At 45.8% G+C, this 26,485-nt stretch overlaps 1 protein-coding gene across 3 annotated transcripts in view; it reads left to right on the top strand.

Moving 5' to 3' along the window:
• LOC141080610 (arylsulfatase D-like) overlaps positions 1-26,485 on the top strand; it is a 187,695-nt gene that overhangs the window by 112,002 nt on the left and 49,208 nt on the right. For all 3 annotated transcript variants that reach the window (XM_073565952.1, XM_073565951.1, XM_073565953.1), the window contains one exon: positions 22,068-22,204. In XM_073565952.1, the coding sequence (XP_073422053.1) occupies positions 22,068-22,204 (137 nt within the window). The remainder of the gene's footprint in view (positions 1-22,067; positions 22,205-26,485) is intronic.

Raw genomic sequence — 26,485 nt, 5'->3', positions numbered from 1 at the left:
CTGTCATTGCCCACACTCAACTACCACCATCATGAAGCACATCCACTTGTCCTTGTCCCAGCGCAGCCTTCAGTTGTCCATGCCCCAGTCATTGAAATGCAAGTGTAAATACGTATCCAACGCCCCATAGGCCACAGTATTAATTTCACACATTTCTCGTCTGCTTGCGGTCGAAATGTTGCCTTTTAGGCTTGTTAAAACGGAAGCTCTCCGTAACCTGATGGCGGTGCCCATTCCAAGGTACTCAATCCCCAGCCGCCACTAATTCTCCCGGTATGCTGTCCCGGCATTACACAAACACGTGTCCCTCATCATTACCCATGCCCTGAACAATGCTGTTATTGGGAAAGTCCACCTAACTAGGGACACATGGACAAGTGTTTGTGGGCAGGGACGCTACATCTCGCTGATGGCATACTGGGTTAACATAGTGGAAGCCGGGACCCAGAAGGACCTTGGAATGGAACACGTCCTCCTGACGCCAAGGATTGCAGGCCCTACGTCAATCAGGGTTGCCCCCACAGTCTATAGATCCTGCACATCCTTTTCCTCCTCCATCTCTGAAATGAGCACATCAGTCACAAGCTGGAAGCACTGCCTCAGCCAAGCGTCAACAGGCTGTACTGAAGCTAATATGCTTAGGTGACAAACTGCACAATGCTGAAGAGTTGTGGACTGCTCTGAAAGAGCAGGCAGATGTGTGGCTGACACCGCTGAACCTACAGCCAGGCTTGGTCGTGTGTGACAATGGCTGGAACTTGGTGGCGGCTCTGAGGCGAGGCGAGCTCACACATGTACCATGCGTGGCCCATGTGCTTAACCTTGTTCAACAGTTTCTCAAAAGCTACCCAGAGCTACCCAGAAAGTAAGCCACCTGTGTGCCCATTTTCGAAAGTCAGCTCCAACTTCCGCCATCCTTGCTGTGCTTCAGCAACGTTTGCAGCTTCTGGCTCACCGATTGGTGTGTTATGACCCCACTCATTGTAACTCTATACTGCATACGTTGGAAAGGATTTGTGAGCAGAAGAGAGCAACATCAACAAGGCCATCATTATTCAGGTCTGACTCCACACATAAGACCTCAGGAGTGGACATGGATGTCAGACATATGTACCATCCTCCAAAACTTTGAGGAATCCACCAAGATGGTGAGCGGCGATGACTACTTAATTAGCATCACCACCTTGCTTCTCTGCATTCTGAAAAGCTCTCTGCTCACAATGAAAGAGGATGCATTGCAGGCAGAGCATGAGGACATGGAACAAGGAAGCATACAAGGTAATTAAACACAGTCCAGCCTCATGTCATCCCAACGTAGATTAGTTGACAATGAGGAAGAGGAGGAGGAGCAGGAGCTACTTTCATGCGCTATAGACGGTACTACCTGCACAACTGTCATACCGTCTGTTCAGCGTGGATGACCTGAGGACAGGAAAGATGAGGAGGAGGACACCATGGCCAGTCGTCCTGTTGGTGAGGACATGGAAGGCTTGCCTGTTACCAGTCTGGCACACATGGCTGACTTTAGGTTGCGCTGCCTTTCTCGTGACCCTCGCATTATGAAAATATACGGTGACACTCATTACTGGTGAGTGACACTTCTAGACCCACGCTACAAGGAGAACTTTCAATCTCTTCTTCCAGAGGCAGACAGGTCTATTAAAATGGTGCAGTACCAGAGGGTCCTTGTTGCAGAATTATTAAAAAAAATTCCCATCTGAAAACGCTGGCGGCAGAAGTCACAGTTCGTTGGACAACCAAGGAGTACAGGCGAGAGAGACACAACTCCAATCCAGCAGAGGCAGGGGAACACTGGCCAAGTTCTGGGAAAGTTTTCTTAGACCCTCCCATCGCCCTGGCCCAGAGACGCGGGGTAATGTCACAAGGAATATGCTGAGGGAGTACCTTGCTGACCGTACCAACGTCTTCCGTGATTCCTCTGTGCCTTTTAATTATTGGGTATCCAAGCACGTGACATGAACTGGCTTTAAGTCTTGGAGGTCCTGGCCTGCCCTGCCACTAGTGGTTTGTCAGAGTAGGTTTTTAGTGCCAGTGGTGGAAATATAACTGATAAGCGCATTCGCCTGTCAACTGAAAATGCAGACAGGCTGACTCTTAAAAAAATGAACAAGGGCTGGATTGGGCCAGACTTCTCTACACCACCGAATGATATAAGCGAATCATAACCTCCAATACAGTGTATTTTTTTGGGAGGTGTACTCCCATGCACTTCTTCACAGCCACGCATGGGTATATGCTTCATGATTTTGGCTATTTGGTGTTATCTTCCTCCTTCTCCTCATTGTCATCATCCACCACAACACCAACACTAGAACACGAGGGTGACCGTGTTCAGTGCTGCTACAGCTACTTTGTGAAAGGGTGTTTATGATGCCCGTCAAAAATTTACAAAAAATTTGTACCCCACAGGGGAAAATGTTTGTGTCAGCCCATACACTTAGTGTATGGCCATTCCAAGTAAAGGAGACCAGCTCCTTTATAATGGGAAAAAAAATTTGATGCCTTCCTCCACGTCTCTTTCAAGGGGCATTGGAGTGCCTATTAATTTTTGCAGGCCTTGCATTCAATGCATAGGCAAACACTATGGGAGACCCACTTCCTAATAATGGGAACATTGTTTTCAGGAGTCCCATCTCCACGTCTTTTCCAAGGGTTATTGCGATGCATGCAACTTTGGTGCAGAGCAGGCCTTGCATTCAATACATAAGTAAACACTATGGGAGACACACTTTCTTCTAATGGGAACGTTTGTGTTATGAGGCCCTCAAGTACATCTGTTGAAAGGCTTATTGTGGTGCGTGTTACTTTGATGCAGGGCAGGCCTTGCATTCAATGCATAGGCTAACAGTATGGCAGTACCAAAGAATAAAGTGAACTTGGTTTTCCTGTGGCCATCCAGTACGTGGTTTCAAAGGCTTATTGGGGTGCATGTGACTTTGTGGCAGTGCAGACCTTGCATTCAATGCATAAGCTAACAGTATGGCAGTGCCAAAGGAATAATGTGAATTTCGTTTTCCTGTGGCCATCCAGTACGTCATTTCAATGGGTTATTGGGGTGCATGTAACTTTGTAGCAAGGTGGGCCTTGCATTCAATGCATAGACTAACAGTATGGAAGAACAAAATTTCTAATGTGAACTTGGTTTTCCTGTGGCCATCCTGTACCTGGTTTCAAAGGCTTATTGGCGTGCATGTAACTTTGGCGCAGGGCATGCCTTGTATTCAATGCATAGGCTAACAGTATGGCAGTGCCCAAAAAATAATGTGAACTTGGTTTTCCTGTGGCCATCCAGTACGTGGGTTCAAAGGCTTATTGGGGTGCGTGTAACTTTGGTGCAGGGCAGGCCTTGCATTCAATGCATAGGCTAACAGTTTGGCAGTACCAAAAGAATAATGTGAACTTGATTTTCCTATGGCCATCCAGTTCGTGGGTTCAAATTCAAAGGCTTATTGGGGTGCATGTGACTCTGTGGCAGGGCGTGCCTTGCATTCAATGCATAGGCTAACACTATGGCAGTACCAAATGAAAAATAATGGGAACTTTGGTTTCATGTGGCCGTCCAGGACATCTGTTGAAAGGGTTATTGGGGTGCGACTAACTTTGGGGCAAGGCAGCCCTTGCATTCAATGCATAGGCAAACACTATGGGAGACCCACTTTCTTATAATGGGAACATTTTTTAAGGAGGCCCTCCTGTACGTCTCGTGAAAGGGGTATTGGGGCGTGTCCTAATTTTTGGCAGCCCAGACATTCAATGCATAGGTAATAACAGTATAGGAGACCCACTGCTTTATAATGGCCCTTTAAGAATAGTAATGCTGACTGATGCCCTTATAAAAATAGGCTTTGCGACTTTAAGAGTCACTGCTTCATAAATGAATCAAGATGTGTGTCTGATGATGTGCCACACACCACATGGCCAGCTAAGGTTGTTAAATGCTACAATGACATTTCCCAGTAAATGCATTAGTATTGGCTGAAAGCAATGGTAACGTTGAAAAACGTATCAAAAACGCTACGTGTTAACATAGCCAAAGTGGTGGAGGAGCATTTTTTTGGAAGTTATTTCTTTTGCCTTACATAATAATTATTACCCTGAAAAGGATGTCCCTTAACATATTTCCCTGTAAAATCCATTTTGGTTTTGTTTTTGTATGTTTTACTGAGCGCCTGTAAAAGTGGCATCACACTCTGACAACATTGGTCACAGCAGTCAGAAATGCATCCAGGGGAGTTCCCCATGATGTTCCCATGTCGTTTGTGCACTGTCACCATACATTTCAGAAGTTTTGATACCCTAGAAAGACCACTAGGGGGGGGTCGCGGCAAAAAAGCTTGGATTTCCCATAGAATAACATTGGGCTCGTTGCTCGGGTCGAGTACCCAAGTAATCCAATTTGCTCACCCCGAGCAACGAGCACTCGGGCATTTTAGTGCTCGCTCATTACTAATAAACAACCCTTGTATATATGTATATATATATATATATATAAGGCTGGGGTCACACTTGCAAGTGGGATGCGACAGACTCGCGCGAGTCTCTCGCATCATTACCCAGCACTGCCACCGGCACTCAGGATCAGAGTGCACGGCTGCATAGAAATACCTGTCCTTCCTTTCATACTTGTACAATTATGACCCTTTATGGTATGTTCAGGCAAATGTCTTTTTTAATGTAATATTGGAGGAACATTCTTTTTAAAGGAGACTACCAGTTTCATCTTTCATGAGCCAACCCTCGTTGTCCCTCTGTCAGCAATTGACAGCATTAATCACACTGCTTTAAAATCACCATTTAGGTACATTTTTACCCCGATTTGGAAAATTGTCATCCACTGGGGTTCCTAATATTATTGCATATTTTTCAGCAGTGTTTTATCTAATACTAGCTGAAGAGCCCAGCATTACCCGGGCATAGTAACTAACTACGGTTAGTTATAACAAATTATAATGATTATATCTATATATATAAAGCAGAGTGTAGAGCCCCGCCCACTCTGCATAGCCACATTCACTATAATATCTCACATCATCCCGTCAGCCAGAGCTACCGGACTACTACCACTAATATCCCAGATCATCCCGTCACAGCCGCCGGACTACTACCACTAATATCCCACATCGTCCCGTCAGCCAGAGGCACCGGACTACTACCCCTAATATCCCACATCATCTCGTCAGCCAGAGCCACCGGACTACTACTCCTAATATCCCACATCGTCCCGTCAGCCAGAGCCACCGGACTACTACTCCTAATATCCCACATCAACCCGTCAGCCAGAGCCACCGGACTACAACCACTAATATTCCACATCATCCCATCAGAGCCACCGGACTAATACCCCTAATATCCCACATCATCTCGTCAAAACCACCGGACTACTACCCCTAATATTCTACATCATCCCATCAGCCAGAGCCACCAGACTACTACCACTAATATCCCACATCATCCCGTCAGAGACACCGGACTACTACCCCTAATATCCCACATCATTGCATCAGAGCCACCTGACTACGACCCCTAATATCCCACATCATCCCATCAGCCTGGGGTCAGAACCAGGGCGCTGAGGAGAATGGCCCTAACTTCTATACCGGGGATCCCTTTAAGAGAGGCCTGGCATCAGAACCAGAGCACTGAATGGATTTGCCCTGACTTCCATATCAATGATCCCTTTAATAGAAGCCTGGGGTGAAAAACAGAGTCATGAGGGATTTACCCTAACTTCCATACCAGAGATGCCTTTAAGAAAGACAGGGGGTCAGTACCAAAGCGCAGTTTGGATTTTCCCTCACTTCCATACCGGGGATTCCTTTAAGAGGGGCCTGGGGTCAGAACCAGAGCACTGAGTGGAATTACCCTAACTTCCATACCAATGATCCCTTTAAGAGAGCCTGGGATCAGAACCAGAGCACTGAGTGGATTTGCCCTGACTTGCATACCAATGATCCCTTTCAGGCTCGGATTGGCCCACTGGAGAACCGGAGGATTCACCGGTGGGCCCAGGCACTGACACCTGCTGGCATACTGGTCAGCAGGTGCCTAGGGCCCCCACTGCTCCAAGGGCCCCCACTGCTTGAGGGGCCCCCAAGCCAGTGGCTATGGGGCCACTGAGTCAAGGGGGCCCGCCCTGTGGCAGCTAGCAGCAGCGGGAGACAGGAGCACTGGTTCACATGAGCACTTTTTTGTAATGTTTTTGAGTGTTATGTCCTTTTAATGGTTAATTAAAGGTTATGTTTTAATTTACTCTATGTGGGATACTCTCCCGGCTGTGTGTAGCGGAGTCAATGGGAGGAGGAATGACCGAATATGTTGGTACTATTATGGCACGAATATGGCAAACTCAGATTCGGTGATCGATTCCGAACATATTTGCTCAACTCTACTACTTAGCAGCCATACCGTAAAGTGCTACACACAACAAATACTACCTGAGATGTCAGCCTTAACCTGTTTATGCTTATAATCAAATGCCTTCTTGCAGTAACACCTCAGTGTGTGTACAGTCACACATAATGTAAGATTGACATACAGACATGACAAATGCCTACGAAACTTTAGTTTTACTTGTGTACTGAATCCACTAATACACTTAGGCCACAATTCATCAAAGTATTTTTTGCTAGAATTCTGGCGTAATACACTTTGAAAAGTCAGAAAATTTGTGCACATCTCAAAGTTGTTAAAAAATGTTGTGGCTTTTGCCATTTTCATCCAGTCAGACACACCAAAGTAGGAAGAACATGGGCGGCAAGTGGTATGGCGAAGCCCGTCAACCAAATTCTTCAAAAGTTACAATACTTTAGTGGCCTAACTTAATCCAGAAATGTAGACTTTTGGCAAGGTGCACACCAGTGATAAGATGTGCCTAATTCATTACGTGATCAGTGCGCCTCTTAATGAATCTTACACCTGCACTGTCAACATTAGCGGGATGGTCCGGTACCTATAATGTCCTCTGTAAATTTCTATCCTTACACCCTAACCGCTTTGTAATGAGCGTTATTACACAACACCCTACACTTCTCCCTACCTATCTAATCTCTAAGGCTGTGTACTCATGTAAGCGTTTTTTTCGCGTTTAAGCATTTTTCCTGGTAAAATTGCTTCAAAATCGCATACAAGAAGCATCCCATTCTTTTTAATGAATTCTGCAATTTTTGTGCACATGATGCGCTAGTTTCTGCTAAAAAAACGCATCGCGGAAAGAAACGCAGCATTTCCAAGTACATTCTATTAGCAGGAGGATGCTCCTGTAAAAAACGTGAAAAAAAACACGCAAAAATCGCACAAAAAAAGGTGCAAAAAACGCGCGTTTTTCCTGGGAAGAAGTCTGTTTATTTCTGCATACGTGGGTACATAGCCTAAAAGTAGTTTTATTTACTCCATTTCCGGTGGTGTTTTGTTTAAAGGGAACCTGATTGCAGAAATACGCTATTAACCTGCAGATATGGGAATTATCTGCAGATTAATAGTGTTACTAACCTGCCCAGCACCCTCACTTAGCCGAACGCTGTCAGTCACGGGGTGGGGGAATTGCCTAAGCAGGTTCAGTCACCGCTCTGAGTATACAGAGTGATGGCTGTAACTGCGCCCCCAGCCCTGACTGACAGCCCTCCCCAATGCAGGGAATCAGTCAATGTGATGGTGCGGTTGCAGAGCGGTGACTGAACCTGTGTCGGCACCGTCTCCGTAAATAAAACGCGATTGCTACAGGGAGAATCAAGTAAATTTTCTCCCTGCAGTGTTCGGCTAACTGCAGGCGCCTGGCATGTTAGGAACGCTGTTAACCTTTAGATTAACCCCATATCTGCAGGTTGATAGAATTTTTTCTGTTGACAGATTCCCTTTAAGAAGAGCCTCTTAAGATGCCTTGTAACCATAGTTTGTGGGAGATGTGCTTCTATCTCACATCTTCTAACTGTGAAACAAGAGGTCATAAGGTGGCGGAGATAGTAGTAGTGAGTGACACCCCACAGCTTCTACCAACACCCTCCAAATACGCAGTGGAGCTGTATGCATGCACCCTGGCTTCATTGTCACCCTGCACATGCCCAGGGAGGCAGCAATGATGTAGGACACTGCCAAACGCCAGATTTTCAAAGTTGGCGCTAATGGCTGACAAAGTCCTGTGTCACCGCTGCTTCATTGTGAACACAAAGTGCGTTCATAAATTTGCTGTGCATACACCCAGCTTACTACACATTAACCGGGATACAGAGATCTGCAACTACACATCCCCACGCACACAGACACACGCATGTTACCATATACACGGATGCACACATACACACGTCACCACAGAGGCACAAACATCACCACATACACAGACACCCGCACGTTACCATATACTGTACATGAATGCAGACATACACACGTCACCACAGAGGCACAAACATCACCATGTACACAGACACACGCATGTTACCATATACACGGATGCATACATACACACGTCACCACAGAGGCACAAACATCACCACATACACAGACACACACACGTTACCATATACATGAATGCAGACATACACACGTCACCACAGAGGCATAAACATCACCATGTCCACAGACACACGCACATTACCATATACAGTACATGGATCCACACATACACACGTCACCACAGAGGCACAAACATCACCACATACACAGACACCCGCACGTTACCATATACTGTACATGAATGCAGACATACACACGTCACCACAGAGGCACAAACATCACCATGTACACAGACACACGCATGTTACCATATACACGGATGCATACATACACACGTCACCACAGAGGCACAAACATCACCACATACACAGACACACACACGTTACCATATACATGAATGCAGACATACACACGTCACCACAGAGGCATAAACATCACCATGTCCACAGACACACGCACATTACCATATACAGTACATGGATCCACACATACACACGTCACCACAGAGGCACAAACATCACCATGTACACAGACACCCGCACGTTACCATATACATGAATGCAGACATACACAGGTCAACACAGAGGCACAAACATTACCACGTACACAGACACCCGCACGTTACCATTTACATGGATGCACACATATACAGGTCAACACAGAGGCACAAACATTACCATGTACACAGACACACGCACGTTACCATATACATGGATCCACACATACACACGTCACCACAGAGGCACAAACCTCACCATGTACACAGACACCCGCACGTTACCATATACTGTACATGAATGCAGACATACACACGTCACCACAGAGGCACAAACATCACCATGTACACAGACACACGCATGTTACCATATACACGGATGCATACATACACACGTCACCACAGAGGCACAAACATCACCACATACACAGACACACACACGTTACCATATACATGAATGCAGACATACACACGTCACCACAGAGGCATAAACATCACCATGTCCACAGACACACGCACATTACCATATACAGTACATGGATCCACACATACACACGTCACCACAGAGGCACAAACATCACCATGTACACAGACACCCGCACGTTACCATATACATGAATGCAGACATACACAGGTCAACACAGAGGCACAAACATTACCACGTACACAGACACCCGCACGTTACCATTTACATGGATGCACACATATACAGGTCAACACAGAGGCACAAACATTACCATGTACACAGACACACGCACGTTACCATATACATGGATCCACACATACACACGTCACCACAGAGGCACAAACCTCACCATGTACACAGACACACACGTTACCATATACATGAATGCAGACATACACATGTCACCACAGACACACACACATCACCACGTATATACTCACACACATACACATGTCACTATGCACACATACAAATGCATTCATATGCACATCACCATTAAAAACGGGCGAACATATACAAATGTCACCGCAAACTCACATACGTCACCATGTACACGGATGCACACATCACTACATATACACAGGTCACCACGTGCGCACTCTTACAGACCTCACCATGTACACATTCACAGCACCACATACCACTCATGTCACTATGTACACACTCATACACACACAAGTCACCACGTGCACACTCACCTACGCAGGTCACCACGTACACGGTTGCGCATATACACAGTTCACATACACAACTGCACATATACACATATCACCACATATACTCACACATTTCACACGAAGCTGTAGTTGGGAAACTGGACGAATAAGATACCAACTTCAGCCTCGTCACATTTCACCTCATACACTGATGCACACATACACATTTCACCAAGAACATGCATGTACAGTACACATACACACGTCATCACGCACACATAAACACAAACATACACAGGAATACACTGAGTTGAGGACCTGAAACTGCTTTTAGGCTGTGTGCCACTGCCCACAATGTGATTTTTAAGCGTTTTTGCCTTGATTTTCGGCACGAAAACGCTGCGAAAACGTTTAAAAATCTTGTACAGAACGCACCCCATGCATTCCGATGGCATTCCGCACATGCTGTGCTAATGTTGCGCTTTTTTCCGCGGCGGAATCGCATCACGGAAAAAATTGCAGCATGCTCATTCTTTTGTGCGGAATCGCAAAGAATTGCCGCGATTCTGCACCCATAGGAATGCATGAGAATCGCTTACTTCCCGCATGTGGCTATGCCCACCATGCGCAAAGTTAAGCGTCTCATGTGCAGTTGGTACCCACACTGTGGAGGAGAGGAGACTGTCCTCCAGGCCCTGGGCACCATACCCCTGTAAAACAAAAAGAATAAAAAATCATCGGGGTATATTTACCTTCCGATGTCCCGCGCTGCCATCCCGGGCCTCAGCGTTCCCAGTAATGCCTTGTGGCAAGGTCCTGTAATGACGTAGTCTCGCGTGACTCTAGCGGTCTCGTGAGATCGATATAGCAACGCGAGACCAACGTCATCACAGGTCTCGCAAGGCATTACTGGGAACACTGAGGCCCGGGATGGCAGCGCGGGACATCAGAAGGTAAATATACCCCGATTTTTTATTTTTTAATTATTTTTTACATTCTTTCTTTTACTATTGATGCCGTATAGGCGGCCTCAATAGTAAAAATCTGGTCACACTTGTCAAACACTATGTCTGACGAGTGTGACCAACCTGTCAGTCACTTTCCAAGCGATGCTTCAAATCGCTTGGAAAGTGCTTGAATATCGCACGCGAAAATTGCGGCAAAATCGAGCGGGAAAAAAACGCGCGATTTCTGGGAAGGAGTCCGGTTTTCAGTGTCCGGATTTAAACGCTACGTGGGCACATAGCCTTAATCACACAGAATGAGACATACAGAAAATTCCCCTTCTATTTCTGCCTGCCTGACAGATATGTGTCCTAACTGCTCCCCTCCAGCTCAGTTTCAACAATACATCCCCCAAACAACTAAGACGCAAAGAGACACCTTATCACAAGCCCCCTTGAATGCCTGCAGCTACTCACACTGTCACATGTTGTGAGGCATCCTGCAGGCTCCTCAGCGGTGTGGCACTGTCTTCTTCCTGCTCTCGGATTGGACTGGAGCTCAGCACACAGAACAGGAAGAATACAGTACAGCCCCTAGGGATGGCTTCTCCACCAATCAGAGAGCTGGAAGGACATTGCAGCCTTGAGTGACCTCTGCTCCACCAATCAGGATGATGCTGCTTGTTGCGAAGAGCAAATGAAGACACAGTGCGGCTTCTGAAGTAATGTGTGGCTGAACGGCAGTTATTATTATTATACATTTATATAATAATAGCATTTGTTCCCTAAAACATTACAGGGGGAGTAGGAGAGTTTTTAGTGAGAATATGCTTCTCCCAAAATGATATACATTTCCCTAATTAGCGCTGTCGGCAACGGCCCAAAGCTGCTGCTAGGACACCAGCCCAGGGGGCAATTGCCTCTCTGACACCCGGCCCAGCCCGCCCCTGCTGATCCCTTTAATAGAATCCTGGGGTCAGAATCAGAGCGCTGTGGGATTTATCCTAACTTCCATACCGGAGATCCCTTTAAGAGAGCCTGGGATCAGAACCAGAATGCTGAGTGACTTTGAGGAGCCTATGTGACAGAAAATGCCCAAAAGTGACACCATTCTGGAAACTGCACCCCTCAAAGTACTCAAAACCTCATTCAAGAAGTTTATTAACTATTCATGTGCTTCACAGGAATTAATGGTACATGTAGGGGAAACCACTGTTTACATGCTAAAAAGCCACTGTTTATGCACACGGCAGGGCTCAGAAAGAAAGGAGTGATGTTTTGGAATTCAGACTTTGATGGAATGGTCTGCGTGCGTCATGTTGTATTTGCAGAGCCTGTGATGTGCCTAAACAGTGGAAACCCCCCCACAAGTGACCCCATTTAGTAAACTGGGCCCATCAAGAAATTTATCTAGACATGTGGTGAGCCTATTGAACCCAAAGGAGCTTCACAGACTTTTACAACGTTGATCTGTAAAAATTAAGATAAAAAGTATTTTTCCCACAACAATGTTTTAGCCCCAAATTTTTTCATTTTCAATTTTTTTCATGTGAAATTTATCCAAAAATGTGTTGTACAATTTCTCCTTCTTGCATGAGAGGATCGCAGCACAGGCACGGAGGAGATGGAGAAATTTATTTCTCTATCTTCTCCATTGCCAGCATCAGAGGGATGGTATCCGAGTGCAGTGTGATGTTTCACACACACCCATAGACTTACCGTATATGGGTGCGTGAGATCTGATTCACAGATGTAATCGCAGCATGCTGTGATTGTCTTTGCATGCCGAATCGGCATGAGAAAATAATCGCAGATGTGAACTACTCCATACAGTAACATTAGGCCGAATGCAATCCATTTTTTTTTTAATCAGATTGCACTCCCCCAATTGCAAGTGTGAGCAAGACCTAAGTGGAAATTCCAAGCATGATGAAGGATAACTCCTTTAGGCTAGGTTCACATTTGCGTTTGAATCCGCAGCGTATCATCCGCATTCCCAAAAGCATGCAAAAACTCATGCAAACGCATGTTTATGCAGCATTTTTTATCCGCATCATCTTACGGATGATGCCAAAAACCGTAGCGTTTGCATGCGTTTGCTTTTTTTTATGTGCATGCTCTTCCTTGACATCAGACACCCAGTAGGCGTGTCTCATGGGATTTATATAAACATATATATATATGTATATATATATACACTGCACGGAGGAAATCCTCGTCTTTGGCTGCTGTATCTAGCTGCAAGATGGATCTTGACCTGGACAGCTTCCTAGAAGATCTGGATTTACAACTGAAGTTGGCTGCTGCCTTTGCTTTTGCTTGTCAAGAACAAAGAAGAAGAGAAAGACGGATAAGACGTTGTCAAAGCTTTTGGCAACACCCCACCCTTGAACTCTGATAAAGCTGTGGAGCCTACTACTCTTTGTACACCGAGCTGCAGCAAAACCAGGAGAAGTTATGTGACTACACAAGGATGTCACAACAGAGCTTCCACGACCTGCTGCTACGTGTCCAAGGATCCATCGCCAGGCAGGCCACACAGCTCCGTCGAGCAATTCCTGCTGAGGAACGTCTCTTGGTCACCCTGAGGTACGTAGTGTTGAAAAAGAAACTCCTGTCACAAATAACCCTATCCCTAACAATGTCCCTAACCCTAAGCAGTGTGCTGATTTTGTTTTTCATTTTCTTTTCCGCAGATTCCAGGCTACTGGAGAGACATTGTCATCATTATGTGGCGCCCCCAGGAGTATGGTCGCCACAATGGCATTGCCTTCCTCCAGGGAGGGTGATGTCATGCTTGGAAGCAATGAAGGGTCTCTCTAACAGTTACCCATGTCATGCAACACAGTTCCCACTCCAGGCCAGCAGGGGGAGCTCTGAACCAGAATTTGGGGAGGAGTGCTCTCTGGGGGCCAGGAGGGGAAATTAGTTAGTGTGAGGAGGGCAATGAGTGTAGACGTGTGGAGAGAAGCTGGAGGTTTAACTGAGGATAGAGAGCTCCCTCCCGGTGATAGCGCATGATCTGGAGCCTTGTCTCCACGGTTGTATGGATACTGAAGGTCCTGCAACAGAAATCAGAGGAATAGGAAGCTGTAAATGCTCTATTCCCAACTAAGACTCGGAGGCACAACAGCGACGGGTGAGCCAAGAGAGATAGAGGGCTACAGCTGTCTGCCATACGAGGTAGTTCTAAGAGAATATAAGAAGGAGGAACTTCAGTGTAACACCGTACTGGATGTACCTTAAGCCAGCGCTAGGAAGGTTACTACACAACCCATCTGATAGAGAGATCCCTGAGTTGCTTCCAGGCTAGCCTGCTCCTGTGCCATCTGTAACCAGGACCCTGGACTGCGTTTGCCAAGTAAAGGTAAAGAAACTGCACCCTGTTGTGTCCTTGCCTCCTTCCTGCAACATCCTCAGCACTGCTACATCTCTGTGCCAAACACTGCACCCTCTTCCTAAACATTCCGCTACACTGCCCTGGGACCAACAGCCCTACCTGTGGAGGGCTACAACATCATTGATGCACTACACCATCTGTCCCAGAGGATCTGCTTGCAGCGTCGGCTTAACACCTCCCTTGCCGAACACCACAGGTGGCATCACGAATCACTTATAAACTTTATTCCCAACTCAACCCCTTTTACATGGGCGCCTAGGGCCACGGATCGGGTCACCGCTGCTGTGACAATCCCTTCTGAGAGACTGGCCCGGTACTGAGTACCCCACAGCCCTGGGAGGGCGACCCAGTTACATTTCCAATTCCAGATTGGAGTATGCACCCTTTCTGAGATTATTTTAGACACTTGAGGTGCTTTAGTTGGCATTCTGCGGCGATAATTCCTCCCCCAACCCGCAAGTGAACTATGATTGAAAATGCTTCCAAATTCCAGGAAATTTGTAATTTTCCTAACTGTGTGGGGGCTGTGCATGGCAAACACATTAGGATTATGAAACCAGCTGGAAGTGGAACAGAGTACTTCAATTATAAAAAGTATTTTTCCATTGCTCTAATGGCTATTGCGGATGCCGATTGTAGATTTGTTGCCATGGACATTGGCTCATTTGGACGAGGAAATGACTCACAGACGTTCATAAACTTTGACATGGGCCAACGTCTGTATGGGAATGATTTTAATTTTCCGCCGCCACAACCTTTTCCCAAAAGTGATGGACCGCCAATGCCTTTTGTTGTTGTCGGTGATGAGGCTTTCCAAATGTGTGCCAACCTCATTAAATCATACTCAAGTTGGAACTTAAATCACAAAAAAAAATTTTAATTACAGATTGACAAGCGCATGAAGAACCGTGGAGTGTGCATTTCGATTGCTGGTATCGAAATGGCGCATATTGTGCACATCCATTAATCTAAAAATTGACACTATTGATGAGGTTGTGAAAGCATGTGTTGTTCTGCACAACTACATCATGGTAAAAGAGTGACCAAGCTTACAACCTGAGGAATCTGTTACATTGCATGATTACCAATTTCACCCTTTGAGAACCACAGTGGAAGTTGCCCAGATGAGGGATAAGTTTGCCGCTTACTTTGTTTCAGATAATGGAGGTGTGGCATGGCAAGATGAAATGATTTAAGCCGCTAAGTAAAATGTACCTGTTATGTTTAAAAAATACCTGTAATGTCAAATATTACAGTACATACAGTACCTGTTATGTTTAAATGTTCCTGTGATGTTAAAATGTAATAATAATAATAAATTTTATTTCTATAGCGCCGACATATTCAGCAGCACTTTACATTTCAGAGGGGATTTGTACAGACAATAGACATTACAGCATAACAATAATCACATAGATTATAACAAATACCAAGAGGAATGAGGGCCCTGCTCGCAAGCTTTCAGTCTATGAGGAAAGAGGTAGACACGAAAGGTGGGTGGTAGCATTTGCCCTGATTGTTTGGACCAGCCATAATGTTAAGTGTGTAACAGTACAGACACAGAGGGCTAATGGATGCATCAAGCATGTGGGAACATGATGCAGGGAACCTGGTTATGGTAAAACTTTTGGCTGTGCCACACAGGGATAGATGAGGTTAATGTGTTGAGGTGATAGGCCAATCTGAAAAAATGCATTTTCAGGGCACGCTTAAAATTGTGGGGATTGGGGACTAATCGTATTGACCTGGGAAGTGCATTCCAAAGAACTGGCGCAGCACGTGTAAAGTCTTGGAGACCGGAGTGGGAGGTTCTGATTATTGAGGATGCTAACCTCAGGTCATCAGCAGATGAACATGTAATGTAAAAATTTACCCCTAATATTTGCGGAGTTAAATATAATAAACTACCTTCCCTCAAAAATAAAGTGTGTTTGTGTTGTACCTTCCCTCAAAAATAAAGTGTGTTTGTGTCGGCACAAGATATAGTGCTAACAAAATAACTTTTATTTTCAACACTTTTACAAAAAAAAATGGTTAAGGTTGGGGCTATTTGTTTTTTCTTCAGGGTTTACGTGAGGGTGAGATGGGGTGGACCTTGAGGGTGTGAAGCTGTGAGGATTGGGTGGTAGTTAATGAGGAAGGGGTTACAGCGGAAGGGTCTACAGGGAAAGGGGCAACAAATTGAAGGATTGGATCAGGGATGGCAGTGGAGACATTGGGGATAGATGACAAAGTGGAATCATAGGAATCGATAGACAATCTGGAAGGAACAGAGACACAAGGGAAGGTAGTGACAAATTGATAAGTGAGGGTGGAGATGGTGGGTTCAATGTGGGCATAGTTTTTTGGCTCCTGGTGGCAAGATTTTTTTTTGGGACATCACTTTTCTTGGCCGAATGGGAGTGGTGGGCTCTGTAGCATTCATCTGTCATGCTGATAGACTGGGCCGCATTGTGGATACTGCTGGAGGGGTGCAGGGGTGCAGAACTGGGCAGGGGTTCTGGAATGGGCAGGGGTGCCGGACTGAGCAGGCTTGCTGGACTTGGCAGGGGTGGTGGAATGGGCAGGGGTGGTAGACTGGGCAGCATCGTCGATACTACTGGATTCTGGAGCATAGTGGATGCTGCCAGCTGCAGGGTTGATGAACTTGGCAGCGCTCGGTGAGATAGAGGCAGTGGTGGATAGTTCGGTGCTGTGCGAGCTGGAAAGTAGATTGGCTGCTGGTAATATCCTCCGACCTGTTGATTGTAGGAATGTGAATGCTTCTGCTGCTGTAAAGCATGGCTGTAAGCAACCTGGCAGGCCTGCATGACGTTCAGCTGGAGTTGAGATCTAAGGTTTTACGACACGCTTTGCTCAATTGCAGAAAAAAATGTCCCGCCGGGCTCTCAAGGTCGGCTTCCAGGCGGTCAAGGCATTTGTTGATTTCCTTGAACCCACTCTTCACTCTGTCAGCAATCAACCTAATCCCATCCTGGAAGACCAAGCTTAATTGCATAAACTCGGGCATGCCTGACCTCTCCCAGGCCCTCTGCCACTGGCGAGAAGACCCAGCAAAAGCAGAGGCAGAGGGCTGGGAGAGGGAAAAACCTGATGGACTGGCTGCCTCTTCTCCAGCCTGTGAAACCTGCAAGGTTGCTCCATCACTGGTGGATGATTGGGACTGCATCTGTTCAGTGGCTGGTAGATGAAGAGCCGCTTCCACAGAGGATGATCTGGGTTGAGTGGTGCTGCACCAGGTTATAGAATCATAGAATCGTACAGTTGTAAGGGACCTCCTGGGCCATCTGGTCCAACCCCCTGCTCAAAGCAGGATTCGCTAAATCATCCCAGACAGATGTCTGTCCAGCCTCTATTTGAAGACTTCTATTGAAGGAGAACTCACCACCTCTTGTGGCAGCCTGTTCCACTCATTGATCACTCTAACTGTCAAAAAGTTTTTTCTAATATCTAATCTTTGTCTCCTCCCATTCAGTTTCATCCCATTGCTTCTAGTCTTTCCTTGTGCAAATGAGAATAAAAATGATCCTTCTACTTTGTGACAGCCCTTGAGATATTTGTAGACAGCTATTAAGTCTCCTCTCAGTCTTCTCTTTTGCAAGCTAAACATTCCCAAATCCTGCAACCTTTCCTCATAAGACAGGGTTTGCAGACCGGTCACCATTCTGGTCGCTCTTTTCTGGAGCAAGATGCTTAACAAGCGTTAAGCATCTCTGGGAACACCTTCAAGACTGTTGGAAGACCATTTCCGGTGACTACCTCTTGAAGATCATCAAGAGAATGCCAAGAGTGTGCAAAGCAGTAATCAAAGCAAAAGGTGGCTACTTTGAAGAACCTAGAATATAAGACATATTTTCAGTTGTTTCACACTTTTTTGTTAATTATATAATTCCACATGTGTTAATTCATAGTTTTGATGCCTTCAGAGTGAATCTACAATTTTCATAGTCATGAAAATAAAGAAAACGCTTTGAATGAGAAGGTGTGTCCAAACTTTTGGTCTGCACTGTACTTACGTTTGCTGAGCAAGCGCAGGCCTCAGAAAGGCAAGGTCCTGGTGGTACTTATATTTCCGGAACCTTCCAGCAGAACCACTTCGAACCTGAACCTCCTCTCTCATGTCCTTGTTGAAGCGGTCCTTCATTGAGTGCCAACGGATTATGATTCACTTCACTGTGAAGGGGAAAAAAAATAGAAAAGAATGCACATCCATTCACAGGTTCCCTGCCGGTTCAGACCACATTGCAATCCTTCCCAAAATCTGTTCTGGCACGCGGCGTGCATGGCCCCAACCAGGCAGCAGCGATATTGCGCCACTTCTTCCCAGAAACGTCGAATCACTACATTGTCAGAGTGCTGACAGTCACGGGTGTCCAACAACGGTACTTGCTCATGCACAAGGTGGATTAGTTGCTCGTTGTCTATATCCAGTGTGGCTTCTTTCCGTCGTAAAACCTATAGATAAAATAGAAAAATAAATTTTAAGTAAAACTGAAAAAAAATTTGATTACAACTCTGATGAAAAGAATACTTACACCCCATATTTCCTCCTGAGACACATGAGCCCGACGACTCTGGGAAGAATCCTCTCCACTTGACTGCTCCGGCTCTTCATCACTGCCAGGTACCTGTAAAGAAATTAAATGATTTAACACATTTGGAGTATTGCCAGTCAATACATACCAATCAGTATAGCAAATATGATTACATAATCTTTGTCGGGTCCACCCTGGGAAGAAGTCTGTTCTTCACTTGAGGATATTTTGAGGAGCAGGCAGTTGTCAAGTGAAACACTACAGGAAAGAACAGAAGAAAAATTAAACTTGTAAAGATCCAAAAACAATGTATACAAAAAAAATGGACAACAATACTTACATTACAGGCAGTGGTCCAACACCACTGCAGTCAGCACAGGCCAGGGACAGACGGCAGCAACAGGAGACAACCACAGCACCAGGAGACGGCCAGTAGAAAACTGCTTCAACAGAAGACAACCACTGCACTAGAGAGAAGGCCAGTCTACAAGGAACAGAAAAAGCATTCAGAGAGTCAGACAATTCCAAAATTTCTATACTTACATAAACAGTGTTGTCCTCACCACGACAGAAAGCAGCACCAGGAGACGAACTGGAGAAAACCGCTGCACCAGAAGCCAACCAGGAGTCAACCACTGCACCAGGTCAGTCGACACGTCTAAAAGTAAACAGAAAAAAAAATTAGTGCAAAGTACAAACAGCAGTGAGAGAGGATGATATTTTCTAAGGTTCTATACTTAGATAGCCAGTGTTGTGGTATCGTCCAGAGTCCAGAGAGTTATGGCCTTGCTGTGTCCTCACTTCCTTTTATAGAGCTCTCAATTAGCAGGTGGTTGAATCACTTCCTGGACCAACTCATTAGAAAATGCAAGTGTATAGAATGCATGTGTTCCCATAGACAGTAATGCGTTTATTTGATGCACTCATCTGCATGCGCATGAATGCACATATTTGACGGATTTTTGCTGCTTCCAAAAATCCAACATGTTGCGTTTTGCCAGACCCAGACGCACACCGAAAAACAACGCATGCATACGCTGACGCTTGCGAACTGATGCCAACGCATTCCCCTGCGTACACCATGTTAAAGATAGGCAAACATGACACATGCGGATTGCTGCGGATGAAACGCTGTGCAAACAGACGCAAATGTGAAACCAGCCTTAATCTGTAAATGACTTAGCCTGTGCTTAGATATTGAGGTAATGTGATTCTTTGACAAGTATGTCAGATTTTTTTCCTGACAGTATCTTCATTTCAACTACATCTGGATTTCCCCATAGAGTATAAATATCCTGGCAGTCTACACTTTACTTTGTACTTACGTTATTCAATGTCAATGCAGTGTGAACAGCTTGCAGGAGATTGTGTAAGGGTGCAGTCACACTAAACGATGCACCAGTGATCCCGGCAACGATACGACCTGGTCAAGATCGCTGGTGCATCGCTACATGATCGCTAGTGAACTGCCAAACAGGCAGATTCACCAGCGATCAGGACCAGCGAGGCGCTGGTATCTAAGGTAAATATCGGGTAACTAAGCGAGCGCGTCACTTAGTTACCCGCTGTGTACCTTAGATACCTGTGTGCTCGGGCAGGGAGCTGGTAAGCAAGGTAAATATCGGGTAACTAAGCGCGTGCGTCACTTAGTTACCCGCTGTGTACCAAGGTTACCAGCTCCCTGCGCAAGCACGCAGGTATCTAAGGTACACAGCGGGTAACTAAGTGACGGCGCGCGCTTAGTTACCCGATATTTACCTTAGATACCAGCTCCCAGCATCTGCTTACAGTGCTGGGAGCTCGCTGATCGTTGGTCTCCCGCTGCCACAGGCAGGGATGAGTAATGGCCAGCGAGAGACCAACGATCAAAAAATGGCCCAGGACATTCAAGCACGATCAGTGATACCCAGCGGGGAGCGGTCCCGGATGCATGTCACACACAGCAAGATCGCTGGGGAGATCACTGTTGCATCACAAAATCAGCGATCTCGCTAGCGATCTCGATGTGTGACGAGCCCTTAACTGTGGGGAAGGGAAGGCAACTGTCAGACACAGCCAGACTCCCCACAGAAAAGATAAACATAGTTTATTCAAATTTTTATTTGGTTCGGTTTGGTGTATACAGTGATTCACAAACACTTGTGTATACAGATTAGAAACACTGATAGTGCTTCCTCCTCCAGATCCAGCAACCATGTAATTGCTGTTTGTAAAGAGGGAGCAGGACCTGTTAGATCTTAGGAGTCCTTCTAAACTATATTATGCAGCCAAGAGGCTAAATTTCTCTAGTAACTGAGGCTAATTGTTATATTAGTCTCACTTACCAGAGAGAGAGTTTTTTTTATTTTAATTTATTTCACATGCTATGTCACATGACATCTAACCTTTGGGGGTCCTTTTAATATATTAATACATGTTTGTACTGTTGATTTTCCCTGTAGCTAGTGCATAACAGCAATAAAATCAACAGTAAAAAGAAAATGCATTAATATGTTAAAATGCTCCCCAAAGGTCCGTTAAGACCTCATTTGACAAAGCATGGGAAATAAATTAAAATAAAAAAGCATAAAACAAATCTGCCAGTCTGAATTGCTGTCTCTATAGCTGACTCCATTATAAAAAAAAAATATGTCCAATATATAAAGATAATTTCGTTGGAAAGGGTAATACAATTCAAAATGTTTTTAGCTGTTCTTTTGTGTTCATAAAAGAGAAGCAGACACGTATTTCCTATTAATAACCTAATAATATCAGCTAAAATTCCCACAAAACTTTAATGCAATTTTTAAATTTTAATTTTGTATTGTAGAAAAAAATAGACAAAAAAAGTCTTAAAAAGTAGGCACCTGAAATTGTACCTGGTCAGAATGAGGCAAAAAGTTCCAGTCATCAATTCGTTAAATAATGGTAGATATCTACTTTCCTCGTGATTTTATGCCATTATCAGCTCTTTTTTTACTAGATGATTGGACAGTAATTTATAAACTTGATTTATTGCCCGTAATCAAAAGTTTGAATAACATCAGTGTTGATTGGAGAAGTGTGACTTTTATTAACTTTTCTTCTATTTTAGTTTTCATTTTCTTATTTTTGTTTATTTCAAGAAATAAGAATGCTCCTTTTCTGCTCATCGTTTCATTTCTACATGTCCACACACCATTCATAACCACAGAAGCATTTACTGGAAAAAGCAAACATGGGCTTTATGGGGATAATGTTGAAGAAATGGACTACATGGTTGGTAAGTAAAGGCTATAGTAATGCTGTAAATTATTCCCAGCAAATGAGAATTATTATTTTGAAATGTTTGGTTCTTATTACAGTAATTTTAGTCTTTAATATTATATCTGTTGAATTAAGGGCCGAAGATTTTGTATGAATAAGAGCTTGCTCAGAATAGCATGTTTTCAGATCATGTGCTGTCCCTGTCTGCAATGGACGGCACGCTGATCATTAATAATTTATGTGCTAGCCACTAGAGATGAGCAAACTTTTCAAGGATTGGTTCGGCAAACATCCCGATGTTTGCTGAACGATTCGTCGAACAACCTACCTGAAATCCATTGAATTCTATTGGAGGCAAAACCAAACGCAAAGGCAACACCTTAAGGGGGGACGAAAAGCTTCCCAAACAGCTCAAATTAGGGACAGACACCAGGAAAAGTGGCATCAATTGACCCAGAGTACAAATAGCATAAGGGCTGGATGAGGATACAATAAGTGATGGTAGGGCTGCTTGTGCAGCAGTATGATGGAACAATGGTTACTGTAGGTGGTAGGCATATCGGAAGAAGTGGTTCTTCAGGTTTCTTTTGAATGTTCCCTTGGTAGATGAGAGTATGATAATGTATGTTGGGGTAGAGAGTTCCAGAGCAGACGAGATGTACAGGAGAAATCTAGTATGTAATTGTGGGAAAAGTAGATAACAAGGGAGTAGAGAAGGAGATCTTGTGAGGATTGAAGGTAAGTCTCGGGAGATGAAGTCACAGATGTATGGAGGACACAGGTTGTGAATGGCTTTGTATGCCATAGGAAGGGTTTTGAAGTTGAGTCTTTAGGTAATGGGGAGTCAGTGAAGAATTGACACAGAGGAGAGGCAGGGGAATAGCAGGGGCATAGGTGCATTAGTCGAGTAGCAGAGTTTAGGATAGATTGGAGGGGTGCGAGACTGTTAGAAGCAGGGCACAAAGCGGGAGCTTGCAATAGTTGAGGCAGGAGATGAGTGCATGGACTACGGTTTTTGCAAATTCTTGATTAAGGAATTTACGGATGCAGGAAATATTTTTGAGTTGCATTTGACAGGAAGTGGAAATGGCATGGATATGTGTTTTGAAAGAGAAATCCGAGTCCAGGGTTATCCCGAGGCAGATACAGTAGTTTTTGGGATGCTCTCATATACACCTTGTAGATGATGGCCAGAAAGAGCATGTGCTCCAGTAGATGGCCAGCGCTACATCAAATAGTCTCTCCTCCTCTTCCTCTACCTTAACATCAAACACAGTACAGTCCTCAGAAGTTGCAGCCCAATTACCCTCATTTCCCCTTGTGTCAAAACTTTCCAACCACCCAACTGACTGTGGGGAACTACAGATGTGAAGTTTGCAGAGCTGTTCACACATTTTATTCCATGGGCATCAAAGATTTGCTCCAAAGATTCACAGACTCCAAAGCATCTGCACCGATGGTCAAAAATGTTTTCAGCTGGATCTGGGGCCGGACAAAGTAGTCTGAGCAGAATCCAGACCTTTGTCACCAGACATTAATTCCCAGTGGTGGAGGTGATCCTGATGAGAGTCAGATACCTGAGGTGCACGCGAACTGTACTGTGCTTTCAGGGCAGGAAGAGAAGGAGTAGGGTGACTATCAAAGAGAGGAGTGGGAGAACAGAGAGGATGATCACAATTGTGAACCCAGAGGCATGCAGCTGAGTAGCAGAGAAGGTGCAAGAGGAGGAGACGGAAGATAAGGAGGTTACGTTGCGGCTTGCCGCACAGACATTGATTGATGCAACCATGACAAGCACTGCATCCTCAGCCACAACTCTGGCTGTGGCCAGTAATGGTGGCGTGTCTGCAGTTCACATGGGCAGCAAGCGTTGCCTAGCCTGGGCTATTTTTCAGATGGAAAAGAATGACCCAACTCAAGTTATCTGCCATCTTTGTAAAAAAAAAAATACTCAGTAGAGGCAAAAATTTCAATAATTTGACTACTACATGCATGAACCGGCACATCCGAGAGCAACATACATTAGCCTGGGAATCTCACTGCGCTAAAAATAAGTTAGTGTGCCTCGCCAACCATCATCCGCCCCATCAACTGCACCTGCTGCTTCTTCCTCCTCCGTCACTGTGGCACATGTTCTTGCACAAGTCTCCGGCCACAGAACCTCTACTTGTTTACCCGCTACAGTTGGGGTGAGTGAGAGACTGCTGTTTTTGACAGATCTCAGACACCGAGCACATCACATGTCTTCTCAATCCAGCAAAATATGTCTGCCTGCAACTTATTCACAGTCCAGCAGTTTGTTGTATTCTCCCTACTCCACCCTCTCTCAGCACAGCAGCCAGCCCTCGATCCTGCACTTGTAGTCACGTAAAATATTGTTTCTTGATGATGTAGTAATGGCCCGGATTGGGGGGTGGTCCACTGCTTACCGCAACCAGACAACACAGACACCAGGCGGAGGCAGACTTTGGTTGCAACAGGTCCGAGTTTATTGGCCGTCCTCCTGACGACCGTAGCCATACACCGCAGCACCTTTACAGCTCTCCGTATTCAGGACCGGGTACCTTCACCTTCCTTCAGTCATAGTGACGTTCCTCGCCGATCTTTCGCTGGGGCTGCCTGAGGCCTATCTACCGCCAGCGCTTCACCAGTCCGCGGTCATCGTCCAATCGGTACCCCCAGGGCCTCGTCTTTCCTGCGGTTCTTTGTGTCAGGGCCACACCCCTGACTGTCTCTACCTATCAGTCCCCTGGTCGAGCTCTCCACCGTTCTCAGTCCTCCGTACTGAGTCTTCTCCTCCTGAGCTCCTCCTGGGACTAGCCTAGCCTGGAAACCTGTCCTGTCCTATTTATCCCCTTCCTCTGGAATTTCCCTCCTGGGTTCCTATCTCCCCGCCCCCCATGACTAAGCGGTTTTGTAGCCCTAAGCTGCTGTCAAGTCCTGTTCTACGCTCCCCCTGCTATCTTGTGGTCAAATCTAGGTATTGCACTCCTTTTCTATCTTCCCCAGCTGTTTCCCTTCTGTCATTGCCAATATCCGTCTATAGTGCACAAACCATCCCTTCTCCCTTCAGTCAAGTCCGTCCATCAAGTCACCTTCCCTACACTCCCCCTTCCTTTGTCTGTTGTCATCCCCGACAATCGTACTCCCTACCTACGTCGTCCTGAAGCTTGTCCGCCGTCTGTTGTCAGACCGGTTGTTGGGCTAAACCCGCAATGCACGGGGGGGCCGAACCAAACCGGGAGCACCATGCTCCGAGCAGCCTACTGCTACTCACCGGCGCGCACGCCACGTGACAACTTCTTTCAGGTTGGCTAGGTCCACCTGGACTGCTCTACGGCGTGTACCTCCCACTGCTCTCCCCTTCTGTTACCCTCAACTGTCCGCAACGCCATGACCGAGGCCTTTCGCCTACCGGGTCATCGTTAGCGCCCGCCTATCCTGTTGGGGTGTCCGTGGTGTCAGGGACCTGACTGACGGACCACTGTCTGGATCAATATCTTCCGTCTCTTTGTCCATCTAGTAAGAAAGTCATGGTCAGCATTGTTATCATACCCTGTACCCGGGACCTGTTACACACTCTTATACATACTACTGTCACGTCCGCCATGTCCGCCATGTCTGTTTTGCCTCATGAACCCCTGGAGCGATGTGCACGCGCACCTTGTGTCTGCTATCCTGCTTTTTCCCTAGAGCAGTGTGCACACTCACCTCATGTCTGCCGAGCAGCAAGATGCCTGCGTTTCTGCTTTGCCTTCCGTGATCTTCTCGTCATGTCTAGAATCCCTGATCATGTGACGTTTCCTAGGATCCTGCACTGTCTGGTTCTGCCATCATCTCGTCATGTCTGAAACCTTGATCATGTGACGTTTCCTAAGGTCCTGCACTGTCTGGTTCTGCAATCTTCTCGTTATGTCTGAAACTCTGATCATGTGACCTTTCCTAGGATCCTGCACTGTCTGATTCTGCAGTCATCTCGTCATGTCTAGAATCCCTGATTATGTGTCCTTCCTAGGATCCTGCACTGTCTGGTTCGGTGACCATCTCGTCATGTCTGAAACCCTGATCATGTGACTGCGCTCTGTGATCCTGGAGCATCTGAACTAGGAAGTTCTCCCCTGGTCCTGACCCGGAAGAGGAGGTGCTGTGCCCTATATCAGACCACCCCTTCCTTTGCTCAGGGCCTGATTATTGTGTTGCTTCCCTGCACGGCTCTTGGTCTGTGGGGGTTGCTCCCTCTATTCTGTGCCCTTACACTTTGCTCTGTAGTGCATCTCTGCACACGCTCCGTGCTCGT

Source organism: Dendrobates tinctorius, unplaced genomic scaffold, assembly GCF_039654945.1.
Source record: "Dendrobates tinctorius isolate UK_male_01 unplaced genomic scaffold, ASM3965494v1 ptg000016l, whole genome shotgun sequence".
NCBI lineage: Eukaryota > Metazoa > Chordata > Amphibia > Anura > Dendrobatidae > Dendrobates > Dendrobates tinctorius.
The sequence above is the reverse complement of the archived record's forward strand: the minus strand, read 5'-3'. Positions and strand labels throughout refer to the sequence as shown.